The sequence below is a fragment of the Chelon labrosus genome, assembly GCF_963514085.1.
Source record: "Chelon labrosus genome assembly, chromosome: 21".
NCBI classification, from domain to species: domain Eukaryota; kingdom Metazoa; phylum Chordata; class Actinopteri; order Mugiliformes; family Mugilidae; genus Chelon; species Chelon labrosus.
This window is the reverse complement of record NC_140354.1, coordinates 10269127-10294761: the sequence shown is the minus strand read 5'-3', so window position 1 is coordinate 10294761 and position 25635 is coordinate 10269127. Positions and strand designations below refer to the sequence as shown.

General features: G+C 44.9%; 1 protein-coding gene across 1 annotated transcript in view; it reads left to right on the top strand.

The window, feature by feature from the left end:
* The first annotated feature begins 7766 nt into the window (after positions 1-7766).
* cyth3b (cytohesin 3b) overlaps positions 7767-25635 on the top strand; it is a 29853-nt gene continuing 11984 nt past the window's right edge. The window contains exons 1-6 of the mRNA XM_084571508.1: positions 7767-8125; positions 23681-23763; positions 24238-24302; positions 24919-24985; positions 25090-25208; positions 25548-25628. Of these exons, the coding sequence (XP_084427634.1) occupies positions 8107-8125; positions 23681-23763; positions 24238-24302; positions 24919-24985; positions 25090-25208; positions 25548-25628 (434 nt within the window). The 5' untranslated portion in view covers positions 7767-8106. The remainder of the gene's footprint in view (positions 8126-23680; positions 23764-24237; positions 24303-24918; positions 24986-25089; positions 25209-25547; positions 25629-25635) is intronic.

Genomic DNA, 25635 nt, shown 5'->3' with positions numbered 1-25635 from the left:
AGCAGAGCGCCAAATCGTGTCGTTTGGTTGGAGTCATCATGGGAGTTCCCGCCTGTCTGTACATGCAGCAGCACAACTACGGGATGATTCAGAGCCCCCTGTGCCAGACCTAATTATAAGCTTTGCCAAAAAAGGGGCGTCTGAAGCTCAACCTTAAGGACAAAGGCGTCTGCCTCCTGAACCCAAACCGGGAGCTGGGTCCCACAGGAAAGGGGTTCTGACGACGGCAGCCAGCTCAGATACCTCCGACCTACTTCCTGCCTCTCTTTAGAGGGTAATGATTTTGTTGTAGTGTATCGTCATCTGTCCACACGAGGGAGGCAGCCCATCACTGAGCCGGGTTGCCTTTCCTATCTGTTTGGAGCACACATGAAGAGCCGTCAGCCTCTTTGAGACGAGAGAAAATGACGGAGGAGGTGACGCCGAAACATAGCATTCGTTCACCGTGCCACTGAAAGCAGAATTTCAGTGACTGTACGGTTAATTCATTTTGCTCTATGATTTTTGTACAAAATGTGCCATTCATATGTCTTCTTCTGGAAAAGATATATACTGTAGTGCTACCTTATGAGGTGTATTTGCTTCCACTTTCTCTGATATAGCTTCATTAAAAATAATTCTGAATGACGGCATCTTACCGAGCAGAATTATTTGGCACAAACCTCCTCTTTTAAACAGATTTCCAAATTGCTGACACCGTCACTCGGCTCAAAATGTCCCCAGCAAACTTAACCTAACCAGCCACTCTGATGCCAGGCTGCAGTGTAAAACCACCAGGGGTTGCCAAGGCAACTGTATTTCTCCACGTTATAGACAAACCTTCCCATTCCGCCCCCCCTTTTTTCTGGGAAAAAAGAGGATTTATTTCTCATGGATTTGCCAGAGGAAACATTTTAATAGGGTTATCGTGGAGGGCTGGCAAAGATGGAGCGATCCAGAGATGAAGGATAAATCGGGTTATCTTTACCTTGTTTTTGCCAGCCATCATTTGAACCCTCTCGCTAGTGGAATAAAGATTACAGAGTTTCAGGGGTTTTTGGAATCTGCAGCAGCTCATGTTTTATTTGACTGAGTGGTAAAGAGAGACGCTGCAAATGGAAAGGGAAGGCATTCGGTTGCGGCTGCAATGCTCAACCCTCTTCCATTAGTCATTAACATCAAGAATTTATTTCTGTGGGAATTTAAAATATGGTGTCTTCGGGTTTAGAATTTCAGGATTAAAGTGACCTTGTTTTGGCATGCTGTTGTTTATATACACCCATCAGGCATAACATTATGACCACCTTCCTAATATTGTGTAGGTCTCCCTTGTGCCTCCAAAACAGTTGTGACTCATCAGAGAATGGACATGGACCTTCTGAGGGTGTCCTGTGGTGTCTGACAACAGGATGTTGTGGGTTAGGGTTAGGGTTAAGGTTAGAGGGGGCCTTTGTGTCCTATGTGTTGAGGGCAGGAGCCTCTGTAGATCATCCCACAGATACTTGATCAGTTTGGGATGTAGTGAATTTGGAGGCCACCTTGTGCTGTTATTCATGTTTTTTTGTAATTGTTTCTAAACCGTGTCAGGCTGCATCCTGCTGGGGATGGCTGCTGCTATCAAAGAGTGTCATTGCTAAGGGGTGGGGGTGCCTGGTCTGGTCTAGGTGGGTGGTACATGTCTAAGTAACATCCACATGAATGCCAGGTCCAAAAGTTCATTGAATTGTCACAAGATGGTCAATATCATTTACTTCTCCTGTCAGTGGTTTTAGTGTTGTGGCTGATCGGTGTATATATAAAAAAAAAAAAAGTTGAACTGCATGACTCCTCACTCACTTCCATGAGCTAATTACTGGGGCTAGAATGGAAAGTTCAAGGCAGAAAAATCACGAAGTCCCTCGATAAGAAGACGAGTGCCGCAAGGCAGAACCATCTACGTGGAGGGAGGAGAACCTGTTCCACCCCTGGCCGAGGGTCCACTCAAAAGCCTGGAGACCCTATGCTCTGGCGACTTTGTCTAGGGAAACTGGCAAGGCTTCAACTTGCAGAGGGTCTGGTGGAGACTGGTTGACGCCAGATTCCTGGGAGACACAAAGTGTGGCGCAACCAACAAACTCTATGCCACTTGGTGTTGTGGACAGTCTAGCAAACAACTGTATCCAAAAGAGTTTGTCCTGCTGCTTTTTGGACGCTGGCCTCTTTGGCTGGAATATCTTGGCACGCCCTGTGAAATCCATCAGCGTAGGGTACAAGCAAGAGAAGGCACTGAAAGACTTTTCTGGCCAGATGATACGGAAGGAAAAAATTCAGAGACATTATGGGTTCACTCCCGGTCGGTCGCATGGAGTTAGGCTGGGGAGCACCACGACAGTTCAGATCAAAATCCACCAAGAAACAGCAGAGGACCACAGTGGTAGACAAAGTCCCCAGGTTAGAGAAGGAGCCTGGACCCAGTGGGACAGTATGCCAATAGGCGCCACAGATAGGACCACATCTGGAGGATGCCACAAGCCAGACTGAAGTTCCTCTTAAGGGCAACATATGAAACCCGACCATAGCCCTGAAATCTCACCTGGGGGTTTGGAGGAGACAGTCACTGGCCACAAGTTTGTGGCATATTTCATCAGGATGTAATCAGGTGGCCTAAGTCCTGGCCAAACTGCCCCGATTTCCTGATATAGGGTGGCACCAAACCACATCCCAGGAGCACCCATGCTCACCCTCAAAATGTAGATTCACAATAGAGACTGTTACAACCACTCTCCAGGTAGACATCGTCATGTGGTTCGCTGTGGAGAGAGAATGGCAGTAGTCCATTAAAGAAAGCAACTAAAGGCATTATTGTGCCTAAATTGTATCAATTGTTAAATATTCTTTGGAATACGTTGCTTTTAACTGCTCAACTCAACTAACACCCACGGGCAAATACAGTATATCCATTAATACACTTGTCCATAGATAAAGAGTGGATTACTGACTTAATCCGCATGAATTTAGCTTTATTGCATTTGTCTTTAAACGGTGAATTATTATAAACTCGCCCTCCATGATGCTCAGTGTGGGGCTTTGAGGTCGAAGAGTGTTACCAGAGGGCATTGCCGTGTATATAATGCCTTGATTATTTAAATACACCCGAGTTACCCCCTTCGATTCAAAGTCCATTGACTGCGGAAGCGCATGCAAACCGTTAAAAGGGATGAGATTAGGAGCCGAGATGAGCTCCATGCTGACCTGAAAACTGAATCAAAGGAGCGGGGGGAAGGAAAAGAGGAGGTGGAAAATAGAGAGAGGGGGAGAATACGGAGGAAGAGGGAGGTTTATATTTGCTTTAGCCGAGTTGTGGGATTGAAATAGGTCACACAGGCAAATGAGTATCCTAACACGAGTCTATTTTGGAAGGTGTTTTAGTTTTTACGTGTTGTTGTTTTTTTTTGTTCCTGCATTCTTTGTTGGATCAGCACAGTTTCACGATGTGCGCATCAAAAATCTGCCAAATCTGTAGTATTAAAGGATCATATAGCCATGTGATGCTTGCTGTGATAGTCATGCTTTTATCCCATGCTACAGATTGACTGTGCACGTTGCAAACCCCCATATTCCACTCTCCTGTAGGTTTTATATAGATTAAACTGTATCCTGATCATTTAATAACCACTTTACCGATAATCGCCAACTTCTTAAAAATGAGGTTAAATGGTTTGTAAAGTTGGGGCATACGTCGCTGCCTTTGCTCACGTGTGTCTTTGGATGTAGGAATCACTTTTTCATCAATCAGATGGTCGCAGGAAATATGTGGTGTCGAGATGCAGAGCTCCATATTGAACCGAAGAGAATGAAGGAGGAAATCCTGCTGTGGTCTGCTTCCCGTGACCCCTGTCACACACATATGCTGCCACCCAAAGGTTTACACCGCTGCCCTCCACAACAGGAAGGACATCTAAAACCTTGTGATATCCCCCGGTTTTGGTACAGTACAAGGTTATAGGTGTAAACACGTAGCGGAAGATTGACCGGAAAAAATGAAACCCACTCACCTACGGACAAGATATCACTGACAGTACCAGTTTTAAGTACTGTACTTAAAAGATGTCTTTGGTGAAATTCACTTTCTCAGTTCTTCCACAATTAAAAGACTTTAGGGTTATGCTATGTATTATGGGGGTTGGGGTTAGGGTTAGGGTTATAATATGAAAACAGGCACAGCACTTGGAACCAGTGCTAATTGCCGTGCCACAATGACTGATGCATAGCAGGTTTGATATTTACCATGTCTGCCATCTTAGTTTGTGTGCTAGCATGCAGTTTTGCTAGTTAGCACCATAGACTGTTGAAAAAAAATGGATGACATGTCTCCACTTCCTCCCATTGGTCAAAGTGATGCTAGAATTCTGGGGATACAGGCGACACCGTCTCGCTAGCTTGGTGCCAGAGTTTGCCCAGTACTGTCCAAGAGTGGAGCTGCATTATTGACGACCCAGTCATACTTCCGCTAGACCTACTAGCTTGAGAGAACCTACACTGTTGTGTTGTTTTAGCTAGCTAGTTCATTCATTCATTCATTCATCTTCTGTAACCGCTTGTCCTGTGAAGGATCCTGAGGGGAGGCGGGGTACACCCTGGACAGGTCGCCAGTCTATCACAGGGCTAGCAGAAAAATGGACTCCTGAACATACATCAGAATTATTTAAACTACCTAAAATGACAGAAACAATTCTTGAAAAAAATAAACTATTTGATGTGTACTTAGGTGTTTTAATTTGGCTCAAGACCCATCCAGTAACATGGAGGGTGTGGGACTTAGAAGCTATACTGCAGGCAGCCACCAGGGGGAGCTCCACATGCTTTAACTTCACTTTTGAGGAGCTGTCATGACATCCACTTTGGCTACAGTCTAGGGTTAGCGCTAAACACAAAGTAGAGTTGAGATTGGTAGAGATGTATTTGTTTTAGGCTATTTACTTACCAACCAAATTATAGATTTAAATTTGTCCTATATTTTAGGGAGGGAAGGGAAATGAAGATGTAAAGAGGGACATACAATCATTAACATGCTATACAGTAGAAGCACACACTGGGATACATCATCAGGGAACCGTGAACTGACTCATCAGTCGAGATGTCATCCAGTTTCTTTTCACAAATCATTTAGTTTAAACCCAATTATATATAAAATGATTAAATGAGTAAGTAACTCTAGACTGTTTTTCTGTGTCTTAGCACAATTTTAGATCCAATCTGCGCACACTCGAGTCATGCTGGCCCAATATCCCTGACAACAGTGAACTAAAAGATGAGAAAAGATGGATCCTGATATCTAAGGGGTAGTGTTTGTAATGCAAAATAATTCCACACGATTCCACTGAGGGCGGTGGAGACTTGAAGGCTTCTGTTGATCGTTGTAAAAGAACCCAGTTTGTTGATTTTGAAACAGTTCATTTTGCATGCTAGCATTCTCCCACTGCTAACGATATCCGGGCAACGCCAAGGCTTTCGTTTGTGAGTCATAAACACATTAGCATGCCATTTGTGCGGTATTGAGCAACCCGAATGTGTGTGCACGCCAAGAAAACGCACCCCGGAACCTAATTGCTTTTAATAGCATTGATTTTCAATGAGGATGCTCCGTCAGACAGGCCCTGCGGTGGCGTAAATGGACAGAAAATGTATAATGCGTTTGTCTACTCGTATTGCCCGTTGCCGACGACCTATTTTCCACTTGCAGCACAGAGAGTGTTGTTTGGGGCCTTGGTCTGTGTCCTTACTACTTTGCATGAGTCCAGCTAGTATGTAAAACCTCGTAACTAGTGGAAGTGAGTCTGTCTGGGCCCGAAACTAAAGGGACTTCACTCAGATTTCCCCTACTTAACATTCCTTATTTCCTTGTTTTCTTTTACCCATTCACAAAAACAAATAGAACAATGCAAAGAAGAATTTCCTGTTTGTTCTTCCACTCTTCACAGTGGTACACATCTAAATGAATTAAGTTTCCCTTAGAACACATGGTTAGGCCTTCACAGTTGATGCCTCATGCCAGAGTGTCGGGGAAAAAACCCTTCATCTCTCCTCTATGCCCATACCTTAGGGCAGTGTGAGAGCTAATCTTATCAAGTGCAATGTCAGGAGCTTTTTTTTTTTTTTTTTGCTCTTGTCTTCAAACTAGACGTTGAGCTGAATCAAAGGGATTCAGTGGATTGTGTGACTCTTCGGCTCTACTGATGAGTTGCTGTCGATGTGTCACCCATTTATGCGTCTTTTTTGTCATAACGCAAAACGTCAAAGCCAACTTGTTTTAGTTCGTTTATTTACTTTTCCTGGTGTCAGACCGAATGCAGTGGCGTCTGCCCGTCTGATAAGGTAAACGATGAAGTTTTACATATGTTTGAGTTAATGGTTACGAGGAACGTTGAGCCTTATCACGTTTGGAAAGGGAGGCAAACCGCCCTGCTCAGACCTGGGCGTCTTGAACGCGTCCTGAGCGATGGGAGCTGAAAATGAGCGCGTCACTCGATGACCGAGCCACAACAAAGCCGTTGTGTCAAAGTAACACTGTTTGAATAAACAAATGAATACATTAAGACATCTGCTGGTGCTTGACCATTGGAGTAATGTACGCAGGAAGTGAGACCCCCCCTCCCTCCCACTCTGCGCAGGCAGGAATGCTCTAATTTAAACCATGTGTGTTGCAGAAACCAGCCCGTCAGACATCTCTGTGTGAGTCTGTTCAAAGGTGTCGAAATTTGTCTATTATGTTTTGAACCGGTTGCCCTGATCACTACACAGTATGATGCCTTGAAAATATGTTGCGCATTATATGTACGGATATTATAGTATGGTATAGTATTTGTCTTTTGCACTCGTCTACAATAAGTTACAGGATGCAGGATGGCTTGCCCTCGGCCTGAAATACAATTCAATAAAAAAAACTGCTTGATAATATGGAGCTGATTTTAACTTAAATATACACACACCGATCAGGCATAACGTTAGGACCACCTTCCTAATATTGTTTAGGTCTCTCTTGTGCCTCCAAAACAGTTGGGACTCATCAGAGAATGGACATGGGCCTTCTGAGGGTGTCCTGTGGTGTCTGGCAAGAGGATGTTGTTAGTGGGGGCCTTTGGGTCCTATGGGTTGAGTGGACCATCCCATAGATACTTGATCAGTTTGGGATCTAGTGAATTTGGAGGCCAGGTCAATCACTCTGGGTTGGTCGGTGGTAATTTAACTGTATGACCGTTGTGGAGGATGTGGTGCTGTTAAACTGGACTGAATTAAACACAAAAGCATTTCTGTTATTTAGCCTAGCCCACTGACTAAAGTGAGGTTGTCAAAAACAATAGACAAACAATACAGTTGGATAGTAGCCTACTACAAAATGGAAACAGCTGTCGGTTATTTCAAACAATGCCGAACACCGCAACCGTCATGAAGCTCAGGTTTACTGCTTGGCTGTTGTATCCGTGTTATTCGTTTCCTCTTGTGTTACCTAATGAACTGGCAAGCCAGCGTCCGTGTCAATCCCAAACACAATTGGTTTAGTGGGCTTGGTTTAATCTCACTACTGCCTGGAGTCACGTGAGAATTGATCGGGGACGAGATTAACGTCTAGCGCCCGAAAACGACACCACTTCCCGTTTGGAGTTTTTCAAAATAAAATAAAAGCGAACCACACGCCGCGCTTTGCAAGTGAAAACGAGTGTGTTATTTTGAAGGTGACAATAGCGTCGCTTCCGGTGTTGATTTGCAGCGACTTGACTTGAGTCCTGTGAGCCGCTCTCTTGGTACTAGTGGAGTGGAGGCGTATTTGGAGGGGGACAGAGATAACGCGCTCACCGCTGTGCGCTGAAAGACGAGCGGAGCGACGGGCTGCGACGGAGGCACACCGCTCACTGGCTGGCTGGCTGACTGGCTGACCGGAGGACTGCAGGGGGACCGGAGGGAGCTGCTCGTGAAGCGTCAATGGCCACAACACTTTCCTAAAGAGAAGAAGCTGCCCGCGAGACTAACCTGTGTGTCCAGATGCGTCCTGCGAATAACGCGCATTTGTCGTAAATAGATGTTTGTCCGTGCAGCGGAAGTTCCTCTGACCAATTTTTGGGTGATCTTGATTACTTATTGGCTGCAGCCATGAACGAAGACAACCAAGGTATGGGTCATTCAATGCAAGTCATATCTCTAATATGTGGGCATTTATTTCAGTAAAATAATATTAATAATGACATAACAACAAGCAGGTAGTATTATTGTTATATTGCTTGTAATAATAACATGTTTTTTTATTTTTATTTAATTATTTTTTTATTCATTTATTTCTTTTTTTTAAAAGATAGAAAGTTTGACCTGAGGTTGTGATTAAGACCCAAGGTTACCAGGCTTAGGTGGATGAGCCTGGATCAGTGACAAGGTGTCACCGTGTTGGACCGTGCGAGGTCCAGAGCTCTTATCTAAGCCCTCTCGGGCTCGTGCCACTGTGGCCCCAACAGGTCCCGTCGCGGTCAGCGAAGCGCACCCGTGAGACACGGATTCATTTGTTGGGTCAAAAGCACTGAACTCGTTCGGCTGCACCACTGCAACACGAGCCGGCCGCACCGCATCTATTCACAGTTCAGCCCAGGGGGAAGGTTAAGAAACTTTGAGAGGGGGAGGTCAGACTTTTTTGTGAAATTTTGTAGAATTTCTAAAGGTGTGCTGACTTACATCAGAACCCGTCTTCCCTCCAACTTTAAATGTTCTTCCGTGAAACAATTTCAGTAGAGGTTGCACTGTAGAGGTTCCTCCATCCCTTCAGTTTAAACCGTGGTCGTTCTGCAGCTTTTAGATGTTGTTAGAATGAGGTACCGGCCCAGGAGACCCTGGGTGTGCACCTGGATAATCATCCATGAGACTAAGAACCCAGCTACAGGTCTCCTGAGGAACCCCGTTGCCATCCCTCTTGGCCCCATCTCCTCTCCAGCAAACTACAGTCTGCTGAGCGTATTAGTCATAAACTGCACAAAACTGGATGCAACTCCGCAGGTGAACAAAAGTTCACCCCTGCTGTATCGTCTCTGCAAGTCAGCGGCATTCAGTCCCACGTGTTCGGCGCTCGCGGAGCTGCAGGATGTGACTTATTGCTGGAGTACCGCATGCATGGCACCGAGGCATAAAGCTGTCATTGTGCTGCGTTCGGCCGGCCTGCCCTTCAGCGCTGACACACATCAGCGCAGCCCCACAGACAGGCGTATGGTGCAGAGCGGGGGATAGTATGACAACAGCCAGGAGTGCGTAAACATGCGCTCACGTAGACATTTATATATAAACTGTACATGACGAGCTAATTTGGGTACTTTCTGTTCTGTAAAGATGTTGATTCTTATCATTCTAGGCTCATGATCTAGAATGATAAGAGCCTGTTTGTGGTTCATGCCCCTCTGTCTATCCTCTCTTGTCGTGTCCTGGATTTTGCAAACATCTCCTTTGTACATTTTTTTCTTCTTTGTGCATTGGAAACCAGCATCCACAATTTGCTGCTTTTTATTTGAACAAGTTAGCACTTACACGCACACCCACACACGGGCCCACAGCAGGGTCGGGCGCTGTGGGGGCGACAGGAAAAAAAAAGTAGAAGATGAGCACTTGTGCCGGGAATCTACTCACCGTGAATGTGGAGGATAGACGGAAGGTAGGTTTATATAATGAGATACCGAGGTGTCAGCGGGAGAGCAAGAAAGGCATGTGTGGATGAAAACCACGATGAGCGAAAGTGAAACTGTGGTCCATTGTTTTTCCTTGGTAACAGCGATGGCGAGATGTTTGAAAAGGGAATGAGACAGGAGACGAGTGTGTTTGTGCGTGTGGCGGGGTAGGGTGACGTGCCAAAGGAAAGTTGGGAAATGTCCAGAGAAATAAGGAATGCCGCCAGTGAATGGCGGCGAGGGAGTGCGGCACTGGGCTAAATTAATTTGCGAGAGCGCTATAGGAGTTTCTTTCCAGGAAAAGTCCCGGTGTTTATGGTCCCTAACTGAAGCCTGATTCCCGCACCTTTGTGATTTTGGCTACAGACCTGTTTACACGCCGTTCCATTTACCTTGACAGTTCGGCGTGCAGCCTTTGAGGTTATGGAACGCTGCAGCCCTCATGAGATTGGCTTTGAGATCTCGGAGATGTCCTTGTGCCGGCCACAGGACACCACCAGCAGCTGCCTGTTATGTTGGATTTACTCTCAGGAGCAGATTTTGCCGCTGCTGTATTTTTGTGAAGCGGCCTTCAAGAAGCGTACCGTAGGAACAAATCATACCTTATTAGTGCACATTTCTGAGTGGTATTCAGGCCGAATGTGCCCTGTCTGTATTTGAACTCTTTCACAGGAGGTCACCTGGTTCAGTTGTGCGGTAGACGTCTAGAGAATTGCGGCTCTGGGGAAACAGGTAGGACACGGATGTTTACACCCAGCCCTAGAAGGCCCCAGCAGGCAGGCAATCAGTGTGTATATGCCTGCTGTGTTACGGTGAAGCTCCTGAGGGCCCTGGAGGATGTCAGGGAGCAGTAGTGGGAAGCACAGAATAGGCCCAGACCTCTACAAACAAACAGGACTCGGTGTCCGCTGTAACTTTTCATGAAATGCATTACATGTTTCTGACGCTCTTTTTCACTTTTTTTTTTAACTGACTAACCATGACTAGCATATTTAATATCAATATCTGACCTGATCTGACACGATCGAGATGATCTGCGAGCATCAGATACGAGATTTACGTAACTTTAAACGTGGCATGGTTGTTGGTGCCAGTCTTCCTGGTCTATTTGGGATTTGGGAAACTCTAATTCATCCTCACAACTATTTTTTTAATTTTTTTTTAACATACTTTTTTATTTTACACGAAATGTCAAACATACATACACATAACATATACTTTAGGAACACACATTGCGAGAAGTTATTTCGGTTTCAGTTCCAACTTATCATGTCCTCACATCCTATCTTTAAATATTGCTTCCTCCTTCTTAAAAGGAGGTGACATGAGCAACATATATCGATGAGTACATGCATTTACTGCCAATTATACCGCAGTAAGTGTAAAAATACCTCTAAAGTGGAAAAAAAAAAAGAGGTGACTAAAGTTCTGACATTGTCTGTATTACTGGTAACCATCTTTGTTTGTCTGTAACCTCGCTGTGATTTCTCCATGATGAACACATTTTTTACTCTTTCTCTCCATTCCGTCATATTGGGAGGCTGTGGCTTCAACCAGGAAGCTGTCATTGTTTTCTTCGCTATTAAAAGCAGAATTCTCAGTAAGGAAGTCAAGTTCCCATCTATGACATTATCTGGAACTATACCCAGTGTGTACAATGCTAGATCCAGAGTAAATTCAATACCCAAAACATGTTTTATTTCCTTTTGAATATTCTTCCAAAAATCTAAAATCTTTGGGCAATCCCATAATATATGAGTAAAGTCCCCCACCAACCCACAACCCTTCCAACACATCTCATAATTATTACTGTACCTTGAGGTCATAGATGGAGTGATACTCACAACTATCTTTAAGGTCTACAATTCAAGAGGTCTCATAGAAAACTGGAAAGAAATTGCCTGATTTGTGATTGCGCGCTCGGCTCAAATGACCTCCACGATCACCAGATCTCAATCCAGCAGAGCCTTTAGGATGTGGTGGAACTGGAGAGTCGCATAATCAAGGTGGAGCCGACCAATATGCAGCAACTGTGTAATGCTGTCAAACTCTCTAAAGAATATTTCCAGCACCTTGTTGGATCCATGCTTCTAAGAATTAAGGCAGTTCTGAAGAGAAAAGGGGGGTACAAAACGGTACTAGCAAGGCACACGTAATAAGACACTTTGGGAAATACTGTGAGTGAGTACTTGAGAAAGTCAAGTTAAAGGGTATCTTCCTTTTTTCTTGATGGAAGATAAAGATGTCCAGATTGTGTTTAATGGTTTTAAGTGTGGATGATAAAACACCCAAACTGTTTTTTGTCCAAAACAATTCTTTCAGCATGGCACAGCTACCATCAATACCTTTTTTTGTTGTGGTATCGACCTTCACAATTAACTCTTCGGAAGACAACAAATGTATTTCCCAAAGTGTCAAACTAGCTGGTTAAGATGTGACTTTAATCTCCTTAAGAATTTTTGAAGAAAAGCAAGCACAGTGGGGTGGGGCGGGCTTATCGGTGAAGACTTCAACCATTCAATCAGGCAGCCAAAGGCAGACAGGAATCAGGAGGGCAAAGGCAGGACTCTCAGTTGGGAACAGAAGTCAAAGATGAACTACTGGGAGGCAGACAGAGCAGGTAAATCTGAGAGAGGCAGGGTCAGTGCAGGAAAGTCAGGTAGACGAGCACTGGAAAGTCTTGGGAGTGAGTGTAGAACCGGTGAATATATACGCCAGCCTGATTACAGAGGATGAGGAGAAGCTGTGTGCACAGGTGAGCTCAGTTGAATGATGAGATGGGAGTGGCTGGCAGAGGCTGGGTAAATGGAAAAATACTGAGGGGGAGGTTGGTGATATAAATTTGTTAGATTTTTATGTAGTATCTTAAAGGAAACGTTCCCTTGCACCTTTGGTTTAAAGATTTAAAGAGACACTGGCCATATGGTAATCAGCACTTTGGATTTAGTTCACTTAAATTAATACATGAATACTGCAACAATAAAAGTTTCAATTGGGCATGAGTTGTATGTGTAAATCCCACTGGACCTGTGTCTTATAAAACAAGTCTGAAGTCCATTGATAAGAGGCTGTGACAGTCAAGACTTAATTTTGGCTCAGCAAAGCGAATTTTCAAGGAACTATCCAGTTTCCCCTTCATCTTCCACACGGTGCTTTACATAGTAACAGATTGGAGTCTGCCTGTGTAGCGTTAAAACTATCAAGGTGCTCATAACGGGGAGATGTGAGACAAGTCAAGCTTTTTTTTCTTTTTCATTTTCAACTCCTTGGAAAAAGAAATCAGAGAGTGCAAGCGGTCCCGAGAGGCTGATATAATGTGCTAAGTGAATTTCAGGCAAAGAACGTCCCGCTCCGGTTGGGCCTTTGTGGGAGTCCGGGTTCATGGCTCGCGTTAAAGTGTACCGTATGTGTGCGTGTATGTGTGCGTGGTTCAGGCCTGCTGGAAAGGGAAGAGAAGGCAGAGTGGACAGGAAAAGGGAGGGTTGGGACAATTATGCAAGCGCACAAAGACTGTTTGACCTGCCACAGCAGGAAAAAGGTGTATCCCTCTGACTGCGCACTGGAAACACAATCACAATCCAGTGTTTTGTGGTTACCTAATGTCATGTGCAGCTATGGCTTTTAAGACCAGCATGCGTAGTGTAGCTTCTCAGATCTGTATTCTGCAGCTTTCTTGCACGATTCTTCTGGTTTTTCACTTGATTCAGTTTTGACTGTTGTGAAATCTCAAGACTCCACAAAGTTTAGTTTTTTATACTTTCTCAACTCCTCTGAATCCCCTTTTTCATGTGTGCTGACATGCTTTGTCTTCCACTAAAGGACAAACTTACAGTCTTGCATTTGTATGTGTGGAGCATCTAGCCTCCAGTCTCTTAAAGACCTGTTGCCTTCCAGACATGTTTGCACCTCCTAATCCCCTTCTTTCTTTCCAATATCCCGCTGCATCCTGCTGGTTGAGCCGCGAAGGCCCGAGGTTGCCGCAGTTGCACAGCTTTCGACCCCCCTGTTTAGAGAAGAAGCAGCGCTCCGTCTGTCGCGCAGAAAGGCTACACGGGGCGCAGCTGGATGGCCGTGTGACTCGAGCAGACTCTCGAGCGGCCGCTCAGTGTGTGTGTATATTCCTGCGCGGTGATGTATTCGTGTTTGTATATGTTGCGGGGCGGGAGATGGAGGACGAGCAGCAGTGGCACAGATTCAGAGAGAGAGAGAGAGGGAGCCTGACAGGAAAGTTGGATGCTGCAGTCGGATTCTCAAAGTAGGTTAGTGGTGCAAAATTCAACCCAGCTGTGTACGTCTCCACGTCTCACTCGTGGAGGCACGTGCGCATGTACAGAATCCTTCCCATGCATAGAAAATTGGAGGAGATCGAGTACGAAGGGAAGCGAATAACAGTTAAAGGACTGTACTGCAGGTCAAGGGCTTGGGCCACTTGTTGTCAGTGTTTAAGCTTAGTGTAGTGTTTTCCATTCCTGACATAGCTTGTCTTGTAATTTATAGTATGATGTGTCACTGGAATTCTTCTACCCCTTCACCCCTTCAACTGGTTTCCAAGATTGGATTGTAGCTGTGGCTGTTCCTACAGGGGAATCATGGCCACACTTGAGGTTCTTTCTTTTTTGCGCCCGCAACCCCGTAACTCATAATACAGCAATGCTCAGCTGCCACAGACGTGTGTGATTGATAAATGCGCGTGGCTTTGAATGGGCCGTGGCCGCTAAAACACACATAAAATGACTGAAGTGGTTATCCGAGTGGGCGATTGTGATTTACAGTTGCTCTTGGGTTGAAGTGTTCCTCCACACATGTATTTAATCTCTTAGCTGAACTCCGTCATGTTGAATTTCTCTGGAAATTCATGGAGCCTTAAAAAAAGAAAACTTCTATTTTTGTCGTCATCTCTCGATAACGCTACGAAACTGAAAGCGCCGGCAGGTCTGCGGCGCTGTAACGGGAGACCGATCCGCCGCCTTTCAGTTAGATGAGAACAGCCGATATTCAAATGTGCGGCATGGAAAACATGTAACAGGAAGTACTCAATTGTGATCCTGTATTCTGGCCAGCCCCTGTCTGGTCCATATTTTAATATCTCCCTCATATCAGTTTCCATAGACAGTTATATAGACATGTAATACCCACCCAGACCAGACCAGACACCCCCACCCCATGGCAATGACACTCCTTGACGGCAGCAGCCATCCCCAACAGGATGCAGCCTGACACAGGTACACACACAAAAACAATTTAGGAACAACTCAAAAAAAAGTATGAAAAACATCACAAGGTGTTGACCTGGCCTCTAAATTCCCTGGATCCCAAACTGTCCCAAACACCGTCCGTCTGACGCTTCTAAAATGCTGCTCTCGCTCGACAAACTCTCAGCTCTGCCATAACTACTAACTTACGTCCAGTGTTAAAGCCTTTGTACTATCTTCCACTATCAAACCCCCTTGACAGTGCAGTTTTGACATCAACTATGTTTCCACCAAGGTACATTTGGCAAAATCTTTTACCAACGCATGGAGAAGAGACAGGGTTGAACACATTTCACCGTTACCGCTGTGTTGAGGCCACATAGGAACGCAGTCATCACAAGCCTCTGTGCGAAAAACAAGCCTCTGCTTTACTGCGGAAATGATGCAAGAATCCGACATGTTTACTTATAGTCAGCGCTCAACTGGTGGGTTTTAATAGAGGAGTTTATATAGAGGGCGGCTGAATGCAGAAGCACAGAATCTGGAAAACCCCTTTTACCCAGAACTTAGAAAAGAGTGATCGTCTGCCCTGAACCACCCACATATTTTGTCTAGTAAAAAAAAAAAAATTCTGGCTCTTTGTCTCTCTCTCTCTCCTCTTTATCTGCTCCTTCTCTTTTCTTCTCTCTTGGAACAACAAAAGTGGAAGTATAGTCCTACTTGGCAGCTGGAACCTCTCTTCATCTTTCTCACTGCTCCTCCCTCCCTATCTTCCTGTCTGCGTAAATCCCTGCACTATACTCTTCTCCAGATTTTCGGCCTGAATCCATAATTATCCGCCTGTGTTGCTGCCTCCTCCGTAGTCTTTCAGTCACGTTCACGTTGTGGTCGTCTGCTCGGGGGCCTCCGTATCAGACTGTGCACACACCGTGTTCCACTACAGCTCTTTCCCAGAGGGGACCCAGCTCAGGGTTGTGGGCGTCTTTGGAGAGGCCCCGCTTGGAGTCAGAGCAACCTGGCGTGCTGGTTTGTTGCACAGAGCCATCTGAGAAGCTGTCCTAGGAGACTGGCACTTTCAAGTCAAAAAAATGCTTGGCAGATGGTTGGATGAACTGTCTGTCTATCACTCTATCATGGGCTAACTTCAAGCAACTAGATCGGTGGAAAATCACAGAGAAAGGAAGAGGAAGCAAAACATTCTGCAGTCTGGGGAGCTTTAAAAGCTATCAAGCAGCTCAATCACCAACAGATTTAATGTGGGGATTCTTGTGTTGGAAAGCAGCATGGGTGTCGGGCATGATCAGAGTCAGATATCGAAACCCTTACCATGTACGGACTCAACAGCTATGCACGCCAGAACTAGACTTCGCACAAGGTAAACTATCAATCCTAGGATCATGGACATCTGAACGTGCTTTTGACTCAACCACACATGTGCAGGGGAGGCTCAAATCTCCTGCTCCACAAATTCCCAAACTCCGTCAGTCTATCATGTGCTCATGTACTTCACGCGGCAAATGGCGTGATGGCCCATGGCGTGATGGCCCATGGCGTGATGGCCCATGGCGCTATAATTATCAGCAGCCAATTTTCCGTCAATGACAGATAGTGAGCTAATGTTAAACATATGCAACTGCCAAGCCTCCGTCTTTGATGCACCGACTGTGACTGGGGTTCAAAAACTCAAAACTCATCAACTGGAATAGCAAGTACAAACCGGGGGGTTAGTAAGTCTCTGATGTGGACGCGACTGATTGTTGTATTTGCAACGTAACACTTGAGTTTAGCGGCACATTTAACATTCCAGATCCCCACCTCTGCTAGTCACATTTGCTAAGCCGTGATTGATTAGACAATACTTTCAGTTGGCGAGTGGGGAAACAGCTACTTTTCCAATTGCTCTCTCATGAAAAAACACTTAAATCTGAGCATGATGAAGTTTGCGTGATAAGATAACAAACGTCTCCGTCTTTCTGCGTTTGACAGGCGGTTGATAGATCGGTGGCTGCGCTTATGAATATAAAACCGCTGCAAAACTTTGTAAATGACTTTGCAAACAACACGCACTTGTACGCTGAAGAGGAAATGATGCATGAGGTACGATCTACAAAAATAATGAAAGACCATTTATGCTCGCAGACACTTAGAATTGAGGAAGTTATCGAATGAGGGGACATTTGGCAAAAGTACCCAACCAGTTTGTCTCAGAGACTTTACATTGGCTTAAAAATAGACCGATTAGAAGATGTTTTTCTAATAAAAAGGAAAGAGGAAGCCTTAGAGTGAAATTCGGCAGTAATTGTTCATAAATAAGTGACTGTGACTAGTGTGGGCTCTGTGAAGAGGCTGCCATGCTTTAAGGGATTGTGTCATAGGTTCTTTGAAGCTTTGAAGAATCAAACGGCCGTGTTGCGTTTGATGTAAGCTCTGATTTTCTGTTTTCTGTAATCTAATTTTCATAAAGGGGATGTTGCGGATGTGTCCTCTGAGACGAGGAGAACTGCTGGAAGCATGGAAAAACATTCAGTAATTTCTCTAAGGCTTTTTTTTAATTATTATTTTATTTTGATATGTTTCTTTTATAAATGCGTAAATTACTTAAATACAAGCATGACAATTAGAAATAAGTGGATAGTAGGCACAAGTGGAGGGGTATAGCACAAAAGAACTTGCTCTGTAGAGAAGTGGTCAGTCCAGATGGTTGCAGCTGAAGGTGCACCAATCAGCCACAACATTAAAACCACCGACTGGTGAAGTGAATAACCTTGGTGATCTTGTTACGATGTAAAGTTCTTTGGGGAAACCTGGGTCCTGGCATTTGTGGATGTTACTTTGATACGTACCACCACCTGAACATTGTTGCAGAACAAGTACAACTTCTGGTCTACCCCTACGCAGCCACGTACAAAACAAAATGTGAGGCGTCTCCTCAAAAAACAAGTCCAGTCGCCTTTTTTAAACACTTTTTGGATGCACCATGACCTGGAGGACTGAGAACCTTCACACACATTTCAGCTACAGTAGCTCATCTGTTGGATGGGCCCACACCGGCCAGCCTTTGCTCCACATGTGCTTCAATGAAGCTTTGCCACCCATGACCCTGTTGCTCGCTCAGGGCTTTTCCTTCCTTTGACCACTGACCACTGTAGACTGGGAACATCCCACGACATGCCTGGACGAAGTCTTCTAGTCCTCGTTAAAGTCGCTCAAGTCCTTCTACTTCTCTAAATATAAGGAAAAGTGAATGTGAAAGTGTGACAGGGGGTTCATTTGTCAATATATCTTTGACACTGACATTCGCATCCAACTCTCTTACATCACTCTCGCCTCAGATGGTCTGCACATAACAGCGGCAGCCACGCCACATTCCAGAGTTGGCTGCATTGTGAGCTTGTGTCAGTGCTCCTTAATTAGCTTCTTTCTGGAAGGGACTGCGCCCTCCCCCCTTCCATGTTTATGTGGTTACTATTGTTACAGGAAGACCAAACGTCCCAGCCGCCACAGACATCACCCCTATTGTCCTGAAGAAAGCCTGGCGAAAATAAGGAAGTGTTTTGCTGGCTGTTGCCTTTTAAAACGCCAGTGCAGCTTTTGTTGAGGTAACTAGGAAGGGAGCAGAAATTTGATTCATATAATGTCAAAATAGACAGTTGTAATGGTTGAACACAACTCTCCAGGTGGAGTATTTAGCACTTACGGTTACTACATGGGGGTTGGCGTACAAAGCTTTGTTCTATACTGTCTAAGGTGCCAAGGATTTTGTAAAGGCGTTGGTGTCAGATGTGTCCTTGTGCTTTTCCTGAAAAAGCCATGTGAGGGATCAGATCAGTCTGTTCAGAAGTATCAGACAATGAACTTGGGTTTGCCTAGATCCACATACTGCCTGAACAGGACAATCATGTGTCATTAAGGCCCTCAGTAACTTTCAGCAATTAACATAGACGGTGACACGGGCCCCAACAAAGAACAACATTGAAATCATAACCGTATGAGTGCATCGGGACCTGAGACACAAGCTCCATTTTATGTGGCGTGAATAATTTTGCATGTGGTGTCCGTCTTCTGTTTGTATGATAGTCTACACCAGCAACATACTGTTAAAGTCGAGTCATAAGACTGCATATCACCATTAATAGTATCTGATTGTGTACTAAATGTGACCAACGCTGTCAGTGTCGTGGATACTGATAGACAAGACCATGATTTGCAGACGCAGAAAATGCCACCTCCTCTCCTTCCAGCTACGACATCAGCACAGCCTAGTTAACCTTGTTTCACTCTCTGGCTCGGCACACCTTATCAAAATGTGCCAAGCAGCGCTGTTGACAATACACAGCACGGGCATCACAAGTGGGGGAAAAAAAAGCCCTCCGTCTCTTCACATCAGCAACTGTCAACAGGACCGGACTCCCCTGTTAACGGAGCTGTCCACGATGCCGAATGCGCCGAAACCCTTTGCTCCATGGCTGACCACCTGACAGACATGTTGTAGTAAGAACAGGCAGCAGGAAAACTGAAGCATACGTCAACAGAATATTACCAGAAATAGACACGAGCCCATTGGCGTCGTCTCAGCAACACCTGCTCTCCATTGGAGTGGCGTACCTGATCTGTCTCGGAGTAGAAACTCGGTTTCACTAGATTTTGTTACTAGATTTGTGGATCTGACAAGGCTGCGGAGAGCAAACCGTGAACAGGGAAAGTGGAAATAGTGACACTAAAGTATACGCATACACAATTTCATGCCCGAATGTGTCGTTCAAGTGAAGGTAGTTTGAATGCCAACGCAGTAATGGTGGAGTCGATGGCACACACCTGCAGAATTACTGAATAAAAATGCACTGAATTGCTATTATCAATGAAATATTAACCATAATAAGTATTAAAAATGGGGTTTGACAAAATTACGACATAAAAAGTCTCCCGTTTTATTTATTTTATCCACGCCTATCCATGCGATTGACCGGTCTAAGTTGGGATAACGATATCAGCCTATAGCCAGTAAATTCTACCATGCCTGCCGTCTTGTTGTCACATCGGCCTTGGCTGGATTTGACTCGTAAGTTTTTACGATCTGACCCGTAGAGATGGTGGAGACCAGAGAGAGCTAAGCGTGAATATGAGACTTGAAAAGGGGAAGCTTTTTGTTGACCGGACCATGCGTCTGTCTGAAAAACCTCCAGCACAGCGGCAGTCACTCATCCATGCATGCTTGGAGACCATTGAAGGGAGAAAAAAGTCAAGCACGCACGTTCGAACCATTATGAAGACGTATTGATTGCAAATGGAACAGCGTTCCTCTGGGCCATAATATGAAAAGCCCGAGCAGAGTTGCATTGGAAATCCATGTGGCTGTGCACGCATGGTTAAGCAATCAGTGTTTTTACATATATAATCGAATATGGATTTTTTTTCAGGGCCTTCATGTATAATGCATGAGATGTCCACTGGCTGCCGCAACAGTAGAGGCCGACCTCACATTAATGTCAGATACGTCTGGGTTATCCACATCACGCACAACGGGTGATTGTTAACCAAAACAGATCCCGTCCCCTCAAACAAATTGCCCCATTCTCCGGTTCAGCCGTGCTCCTCCAGCCAGAGTGGGAGGGATGGAGGAGTGTTGCGCATTACGGACGTAGGTTGCCCGCGGGGTCTCTCGGCTCCACAATTGCTGCTTTATGAGGCTACTTAACAGAAGCCAAGGAAGGAGAGCGACAGAGGCAGGAGTGTGAAGACTTCTGGTGGGCTGGTATCAGTTTCTACATCACTCTGGGGTCCTTTTCATTCGTTTTCTTTTCTTTGTTTTTTTTGTTTGGCACCGGGAGATTTCTGCCGCTTTGACAACTGCTTTGCCGTGTAATTGGTGCTTTCGTGATTTTCCTCCATTCTGTGTCTTTTTTTTCTCTCCACGTCTCCATGTCTCACAAAACCTGTTATTTTTTTGCTTATTTCCAACATTCAATTACGGGTATAACTGTGTGACCATTGCACCAACTACGTAATTTGCTTTGCAGTCCATCTGCAGAAAAAAATGGTGTACGTATTCACTGATCAAATCACCAAAAATATACTTACACCGATATTATTGGTACTGTATCAGTGGTAATTGGTGCCTTCTCATTAAGAACATTCACAGACGTGACAAACGTTTCTACGAATACAAAAAACTGAAAACCAGTGGAAGAAGGACACCGGCATCATATTACTGTCGTCTTAAAGTAAGCCAGTTAAAGAGCTTCTTTTGAAATCTTGAGATATTAACAGTGAGTCACCATTCAGTCTCGCGCTGCTAGACGTGGTGTTTATGCCCCATTGACATTTGACCCACTTTGCACTTATGCATAATTATCCATACAAGTTGAGTTCTCTTTATTCTCTTTATACATCTTTTTTTTAAATCACTCCTCTGCTTTTCTGTCTTTTGCTGTAGGTAAGAGAAGGAGAGAGTAAAAAAAAAAAAAAAAAAGGACACCCATCTGGATCTTTTTTCTCTTGACTAACTCCTCGTCTGTGATAACATCAGCTCCGCGCTCTCAGAACGTAATAACCTAATTGCCCGTGCGCTTCTTCTGTCACTTCCAGAGCAAGATGGGGGAGAGAGGGATATTTATTCAGGAGGCGAGAGATTGATACAGGGGTAGATAAGAAGACAAGAGGAAGTAACTTTCCCTTTTTTCCTCCATTATTTACAGTCACGTTGGGGGGGGAGGAGGGGTGGGGGTGGGCCTGAACAGCAAAGCTGCTTAGCGGTATGATTCAGTTGAGGGGGGTGGAGGGTGGGGGTTTGAATCTGCTTTCGCCCCCCACTTCAAACGCCGGAGTTGAGGCGGACAAAGAGCGAGATAGTGGGGGGAGTGTGTGTGTGTGTGTGTGTGCGCGAGGGTGTAACGGCGTAGGAGAAGCGCAATCTGGTGTAGCTCCATGTGAAAATGACCTACTTCCTGTCAGCTCCCTCTCAAATGGATCACTGTTTTCTGATGTGCGGGGGAGAGAGAGAGAGCGGGAGGTCCTCCGAGGAGTCCAGGGGAGAGGTTGACGTGCGGTGGTTAAATGATATGTGTGTGAAATGTACATTCACGTCGCATGTGTACTCACCTGTGTACACAGCGTTTGTACGCTCGTGCTTTAGAACATGCATATTGTCTCTGTTTTAATCACCCCAAAAGAAGGCTGATGAGAGATGGCTATGAGAAAGCCAATATTTGAGGGGGCGGGCCTCACCAGATGTTCCTCGGTGGTGTGTGTGTATGTCAAACACACAGGATGTTAGTTATGGATGTCATCTACGTTCAGCAGTGAGAGAGAGGGGGTTTCAATTTGGTTCTCCCAAGAAACGTCTTTCTCGTACGTGGCTTTTCTGTGATCTGCTGCTCACTTGGCGCAGTAACCGAAAATGATGTGATCATGTGCATCGAGAGAAACATGATCGTGATTCTGTGGCTAATAAAGGTCTAGTTGTCTTCACACTTTAAGCCCAATTGACTTCAGAATTTGCACGTATACCCATCTGTCCACAGTGATGACAGTTCTGCCTTTTAGGATTTTGTCAATATCTGTCAATATCTTTGGACGAAGCTTATCAGAACGTGCATAAATCTTGTTGACATCTTATTTAGTGTCCAAGACATTGACCAGTATATTTCCACATGAATTAACTTGAATCCAGAGTTATGACACACCTCTGGCTACAGTGTCGGGGATCTGGCTTTGGAGATCACAAAAAGAAATGTCCTAACTCGTCCAAATTGTGCCGATTTATCTCTATAAAGACATAATAGGCGTCAAAATGAAGACACAAACTTCCCAAACCAAAAGCATATTTGAAGTTTCATATTTTCAAATGAACCCTTAATTGGTAGGACTACCACCCTTGATCTCTCATTTAAATGAGAGACATTTGAAGGAAAAGCAGCAAACTGGGGACAGGGTCACGGACGGCCAAGGCACACTGATGCTCGTGAGGTTGCAAAGGCTGGCTCGTGTGGTCCAATTCAACAGATGAAAAGATTAATGCTGAAAGAAAGGTGTCATGACACACAGGGCATCAATGTTTGTTTGGTATGGGGCTGACTAGACTAGTCAGGGCGCGCCTGTGCTGACCATCTACTGCATACATTAGGGCTTTGAGCAGAAATGGACCACGGTGCCATGCAAGAAGGTGGCCTGGTCTGACGTATCACCTTGTCTTTTGCATCATATGGATGGCATGGTACTAGTGCATTGCTTAGGTGGGGGAAATATAGTGTGGTACCAGGATGCAAGGAATACCTTCTTGCTGTTGCCATGTCATGGAGAACATTGTTGCAGACCAAGCACATCCCCATCGTCAATGACAAGGGGGTGTACTCGAGCTGCAACAATGTTCAGGTGGTGGTAGGTATCACAGTAACATCCACACTGCCAAGGTTTATGAGATCATCAGTGTCATTCACTTGGTGGTTTTAATGTTGGGACTGGCTGGTCATCAAACTGTATACTTGTGATCCGATCACCCAGGACACATGTCAATGCCAGGTGTGAACAAGGCCACATGTGTACCCACCTGCAAGGTTAAATCAAATATGCAAGAAAATAAAAGACTGCAAAACACAACCTGGAAACCCCCCCACGCCTCCCGTTTCAAGATGAAGTGGCACTTATGCCCGTTAGCGTATTCATTTAGGTCATGAGAAATGTCTTTGGGATGGATTTATTGAAACACGTAAGCACCGTCGAGCTTAATCCCCGCGACTCTGACAGGATCTGGTTGGAAGGTGAATTAATTTAATCCATCCTCAAAACCCCGGTCGTCCCTGACTCGCTCACATTTTTCCTGCTCTCCGTGTTTTCCAGTACCCGACGACCTGTCTTTGGAGGAACGAGACGAGCTGTTGAACATACGGCGGAGGAAGAAAGAGCTGCTGGATGACATTGAAGTGAGCATCTATGGCTGTGCTTTTGCTTGTTTGGTCACCAAGTATCACCGGGCGACACGATCAAATCAAAAGTGAACGATTCTGAGCAAATTATACTATTCGAACAAATTATTCAAATGTGTTGCACGTCTGAAGAACCCCCCTGATTTAATGTAGAACTATTGCATTGCATTGAGCATAATCTTGTATGATTTCTGCATACAGCTGCTGTAAGATATTTACATATATCAGGAAAGTACTCTTATCAGGAGTTTCCCTCCACTAGCTAATAGATGCAAAGGCTTTACTGAGATGATCCTTTTATGACTTTTATGACCCAGCCCAGTGCATAAAGTAGTTCTTCATTAGGATGCTCTTTTCTACTAAATGGTACGTCAACTGTCAAATCTTTATAGCCTTCATAGTTTGTTTGTTCCTTCAGAGCTGCGCCAAACTGTAGCGTATGAAATAACCGACAGAGTCCTTGTCTTGCAGCGGCTGAAGTTTGAGATTGCCGAGGTGATGACTGAGATCGAGCATCTAACCTGTGTGGGGGAGAGGTGAGTTTCAAACAATCAACACATGAACTCACTTCGCCTGCGCTCTGTCTCCTCCACTCCTAACGGAAGACATTCAGATTTACAGTCCCTTCCACTCTGCGCCTCACACCTGTTGTTTTTTTGTGTTTTTTTTTTTTCGTGTTCACGCACATTAATTCCCCACTGTTTGAGGAGCGAAGCGAGACGGTCCCTCGGCTAAACATTAGCCATACGGTCTGTGTTCGGGGGCCTCGTCTGATTGGTTGATGAGGTCGTGTGTCTCAAGTGCAGCTGGTGAAGGGGCTTGGGCTATTTTGGGCTCATGAGAACCTTAGGGAGCGTTCACAGAAACACAAGGGTGGAGAATTCCCGGCGAGGTGCATGCAAAATGTGTTGTGAAGGAGAGTAACATTAAAAAAAATAAAAATAAATTAGAAATACTAATAATAATGTTTCCAGTGTGGGTTTGAATTCAAGGGGCAAGATGAAAATTCGGCTTTGTGTGCAGGAGTTAACGATTGCGGCTGATACGTGTCGTCATATTTCCTGTTTTTATGAACGCAGCAGCCTGGTGACAACAGCAACCACAACTAATTATCATGGGGTTGTTGTGTGTGTGTGTATTTTTTTATCACAGCAAAACCACACAAAGAAACAAACAGATCGCCATGGGGAGGAAGAAGTTCAACATGGACCCACAAAAGGTCAGGCCAGTCCTTGAGCAGATGATCCATGAAGGCTCTTGAAATAGGCAAAAATAGGCAAATAAAGTTTATGTATTCGTTCTTATTTATTTATTTTTTCCCAGGGAATCCAGTTTCTTTTGGAGAATGATCTTCTCCAGAACACCCCAGAGGACATTGCACAGTTCCTGTATAAAGGCGAAGGGCTCAACAAAACAGTCATCGGGGACTACTTAGGGGAACGGTGAGCTTTCCAGTTTTCCCTCTGTTTTCCTTCCAGTTTTCTTTACCCCTACTCAGATTTGATCTGCGCTGCGTTCGCTCAGATGTAGGCATAAAACCCCAGGAAATTGGCGGTTTGGATTCATGGAGCAGACTAGCGACATGCCACAAAAATTACAGAGGGGACGTGTGGGGCAGTCAATGGAGATAGGATTATACAGGAATGTCATGCTGTCTGGGCCAGCTAATAAAGCAGCTTTCTATGTGAAAACATGTGATTTTGTTGCAAAAGTTTGCAAAGGTTTACTTTTGAACTGCGGACACTGAAATAGTTAAAACATGCATATCTCCTTTCCTGCAGGCATGATTTTAACATCAAGGTCCTACAGGCATTTGTGGAGCTTCATGAGTTCGCAGACCTCAACCTTGTTCAAGCCTTAAGGTGAGTA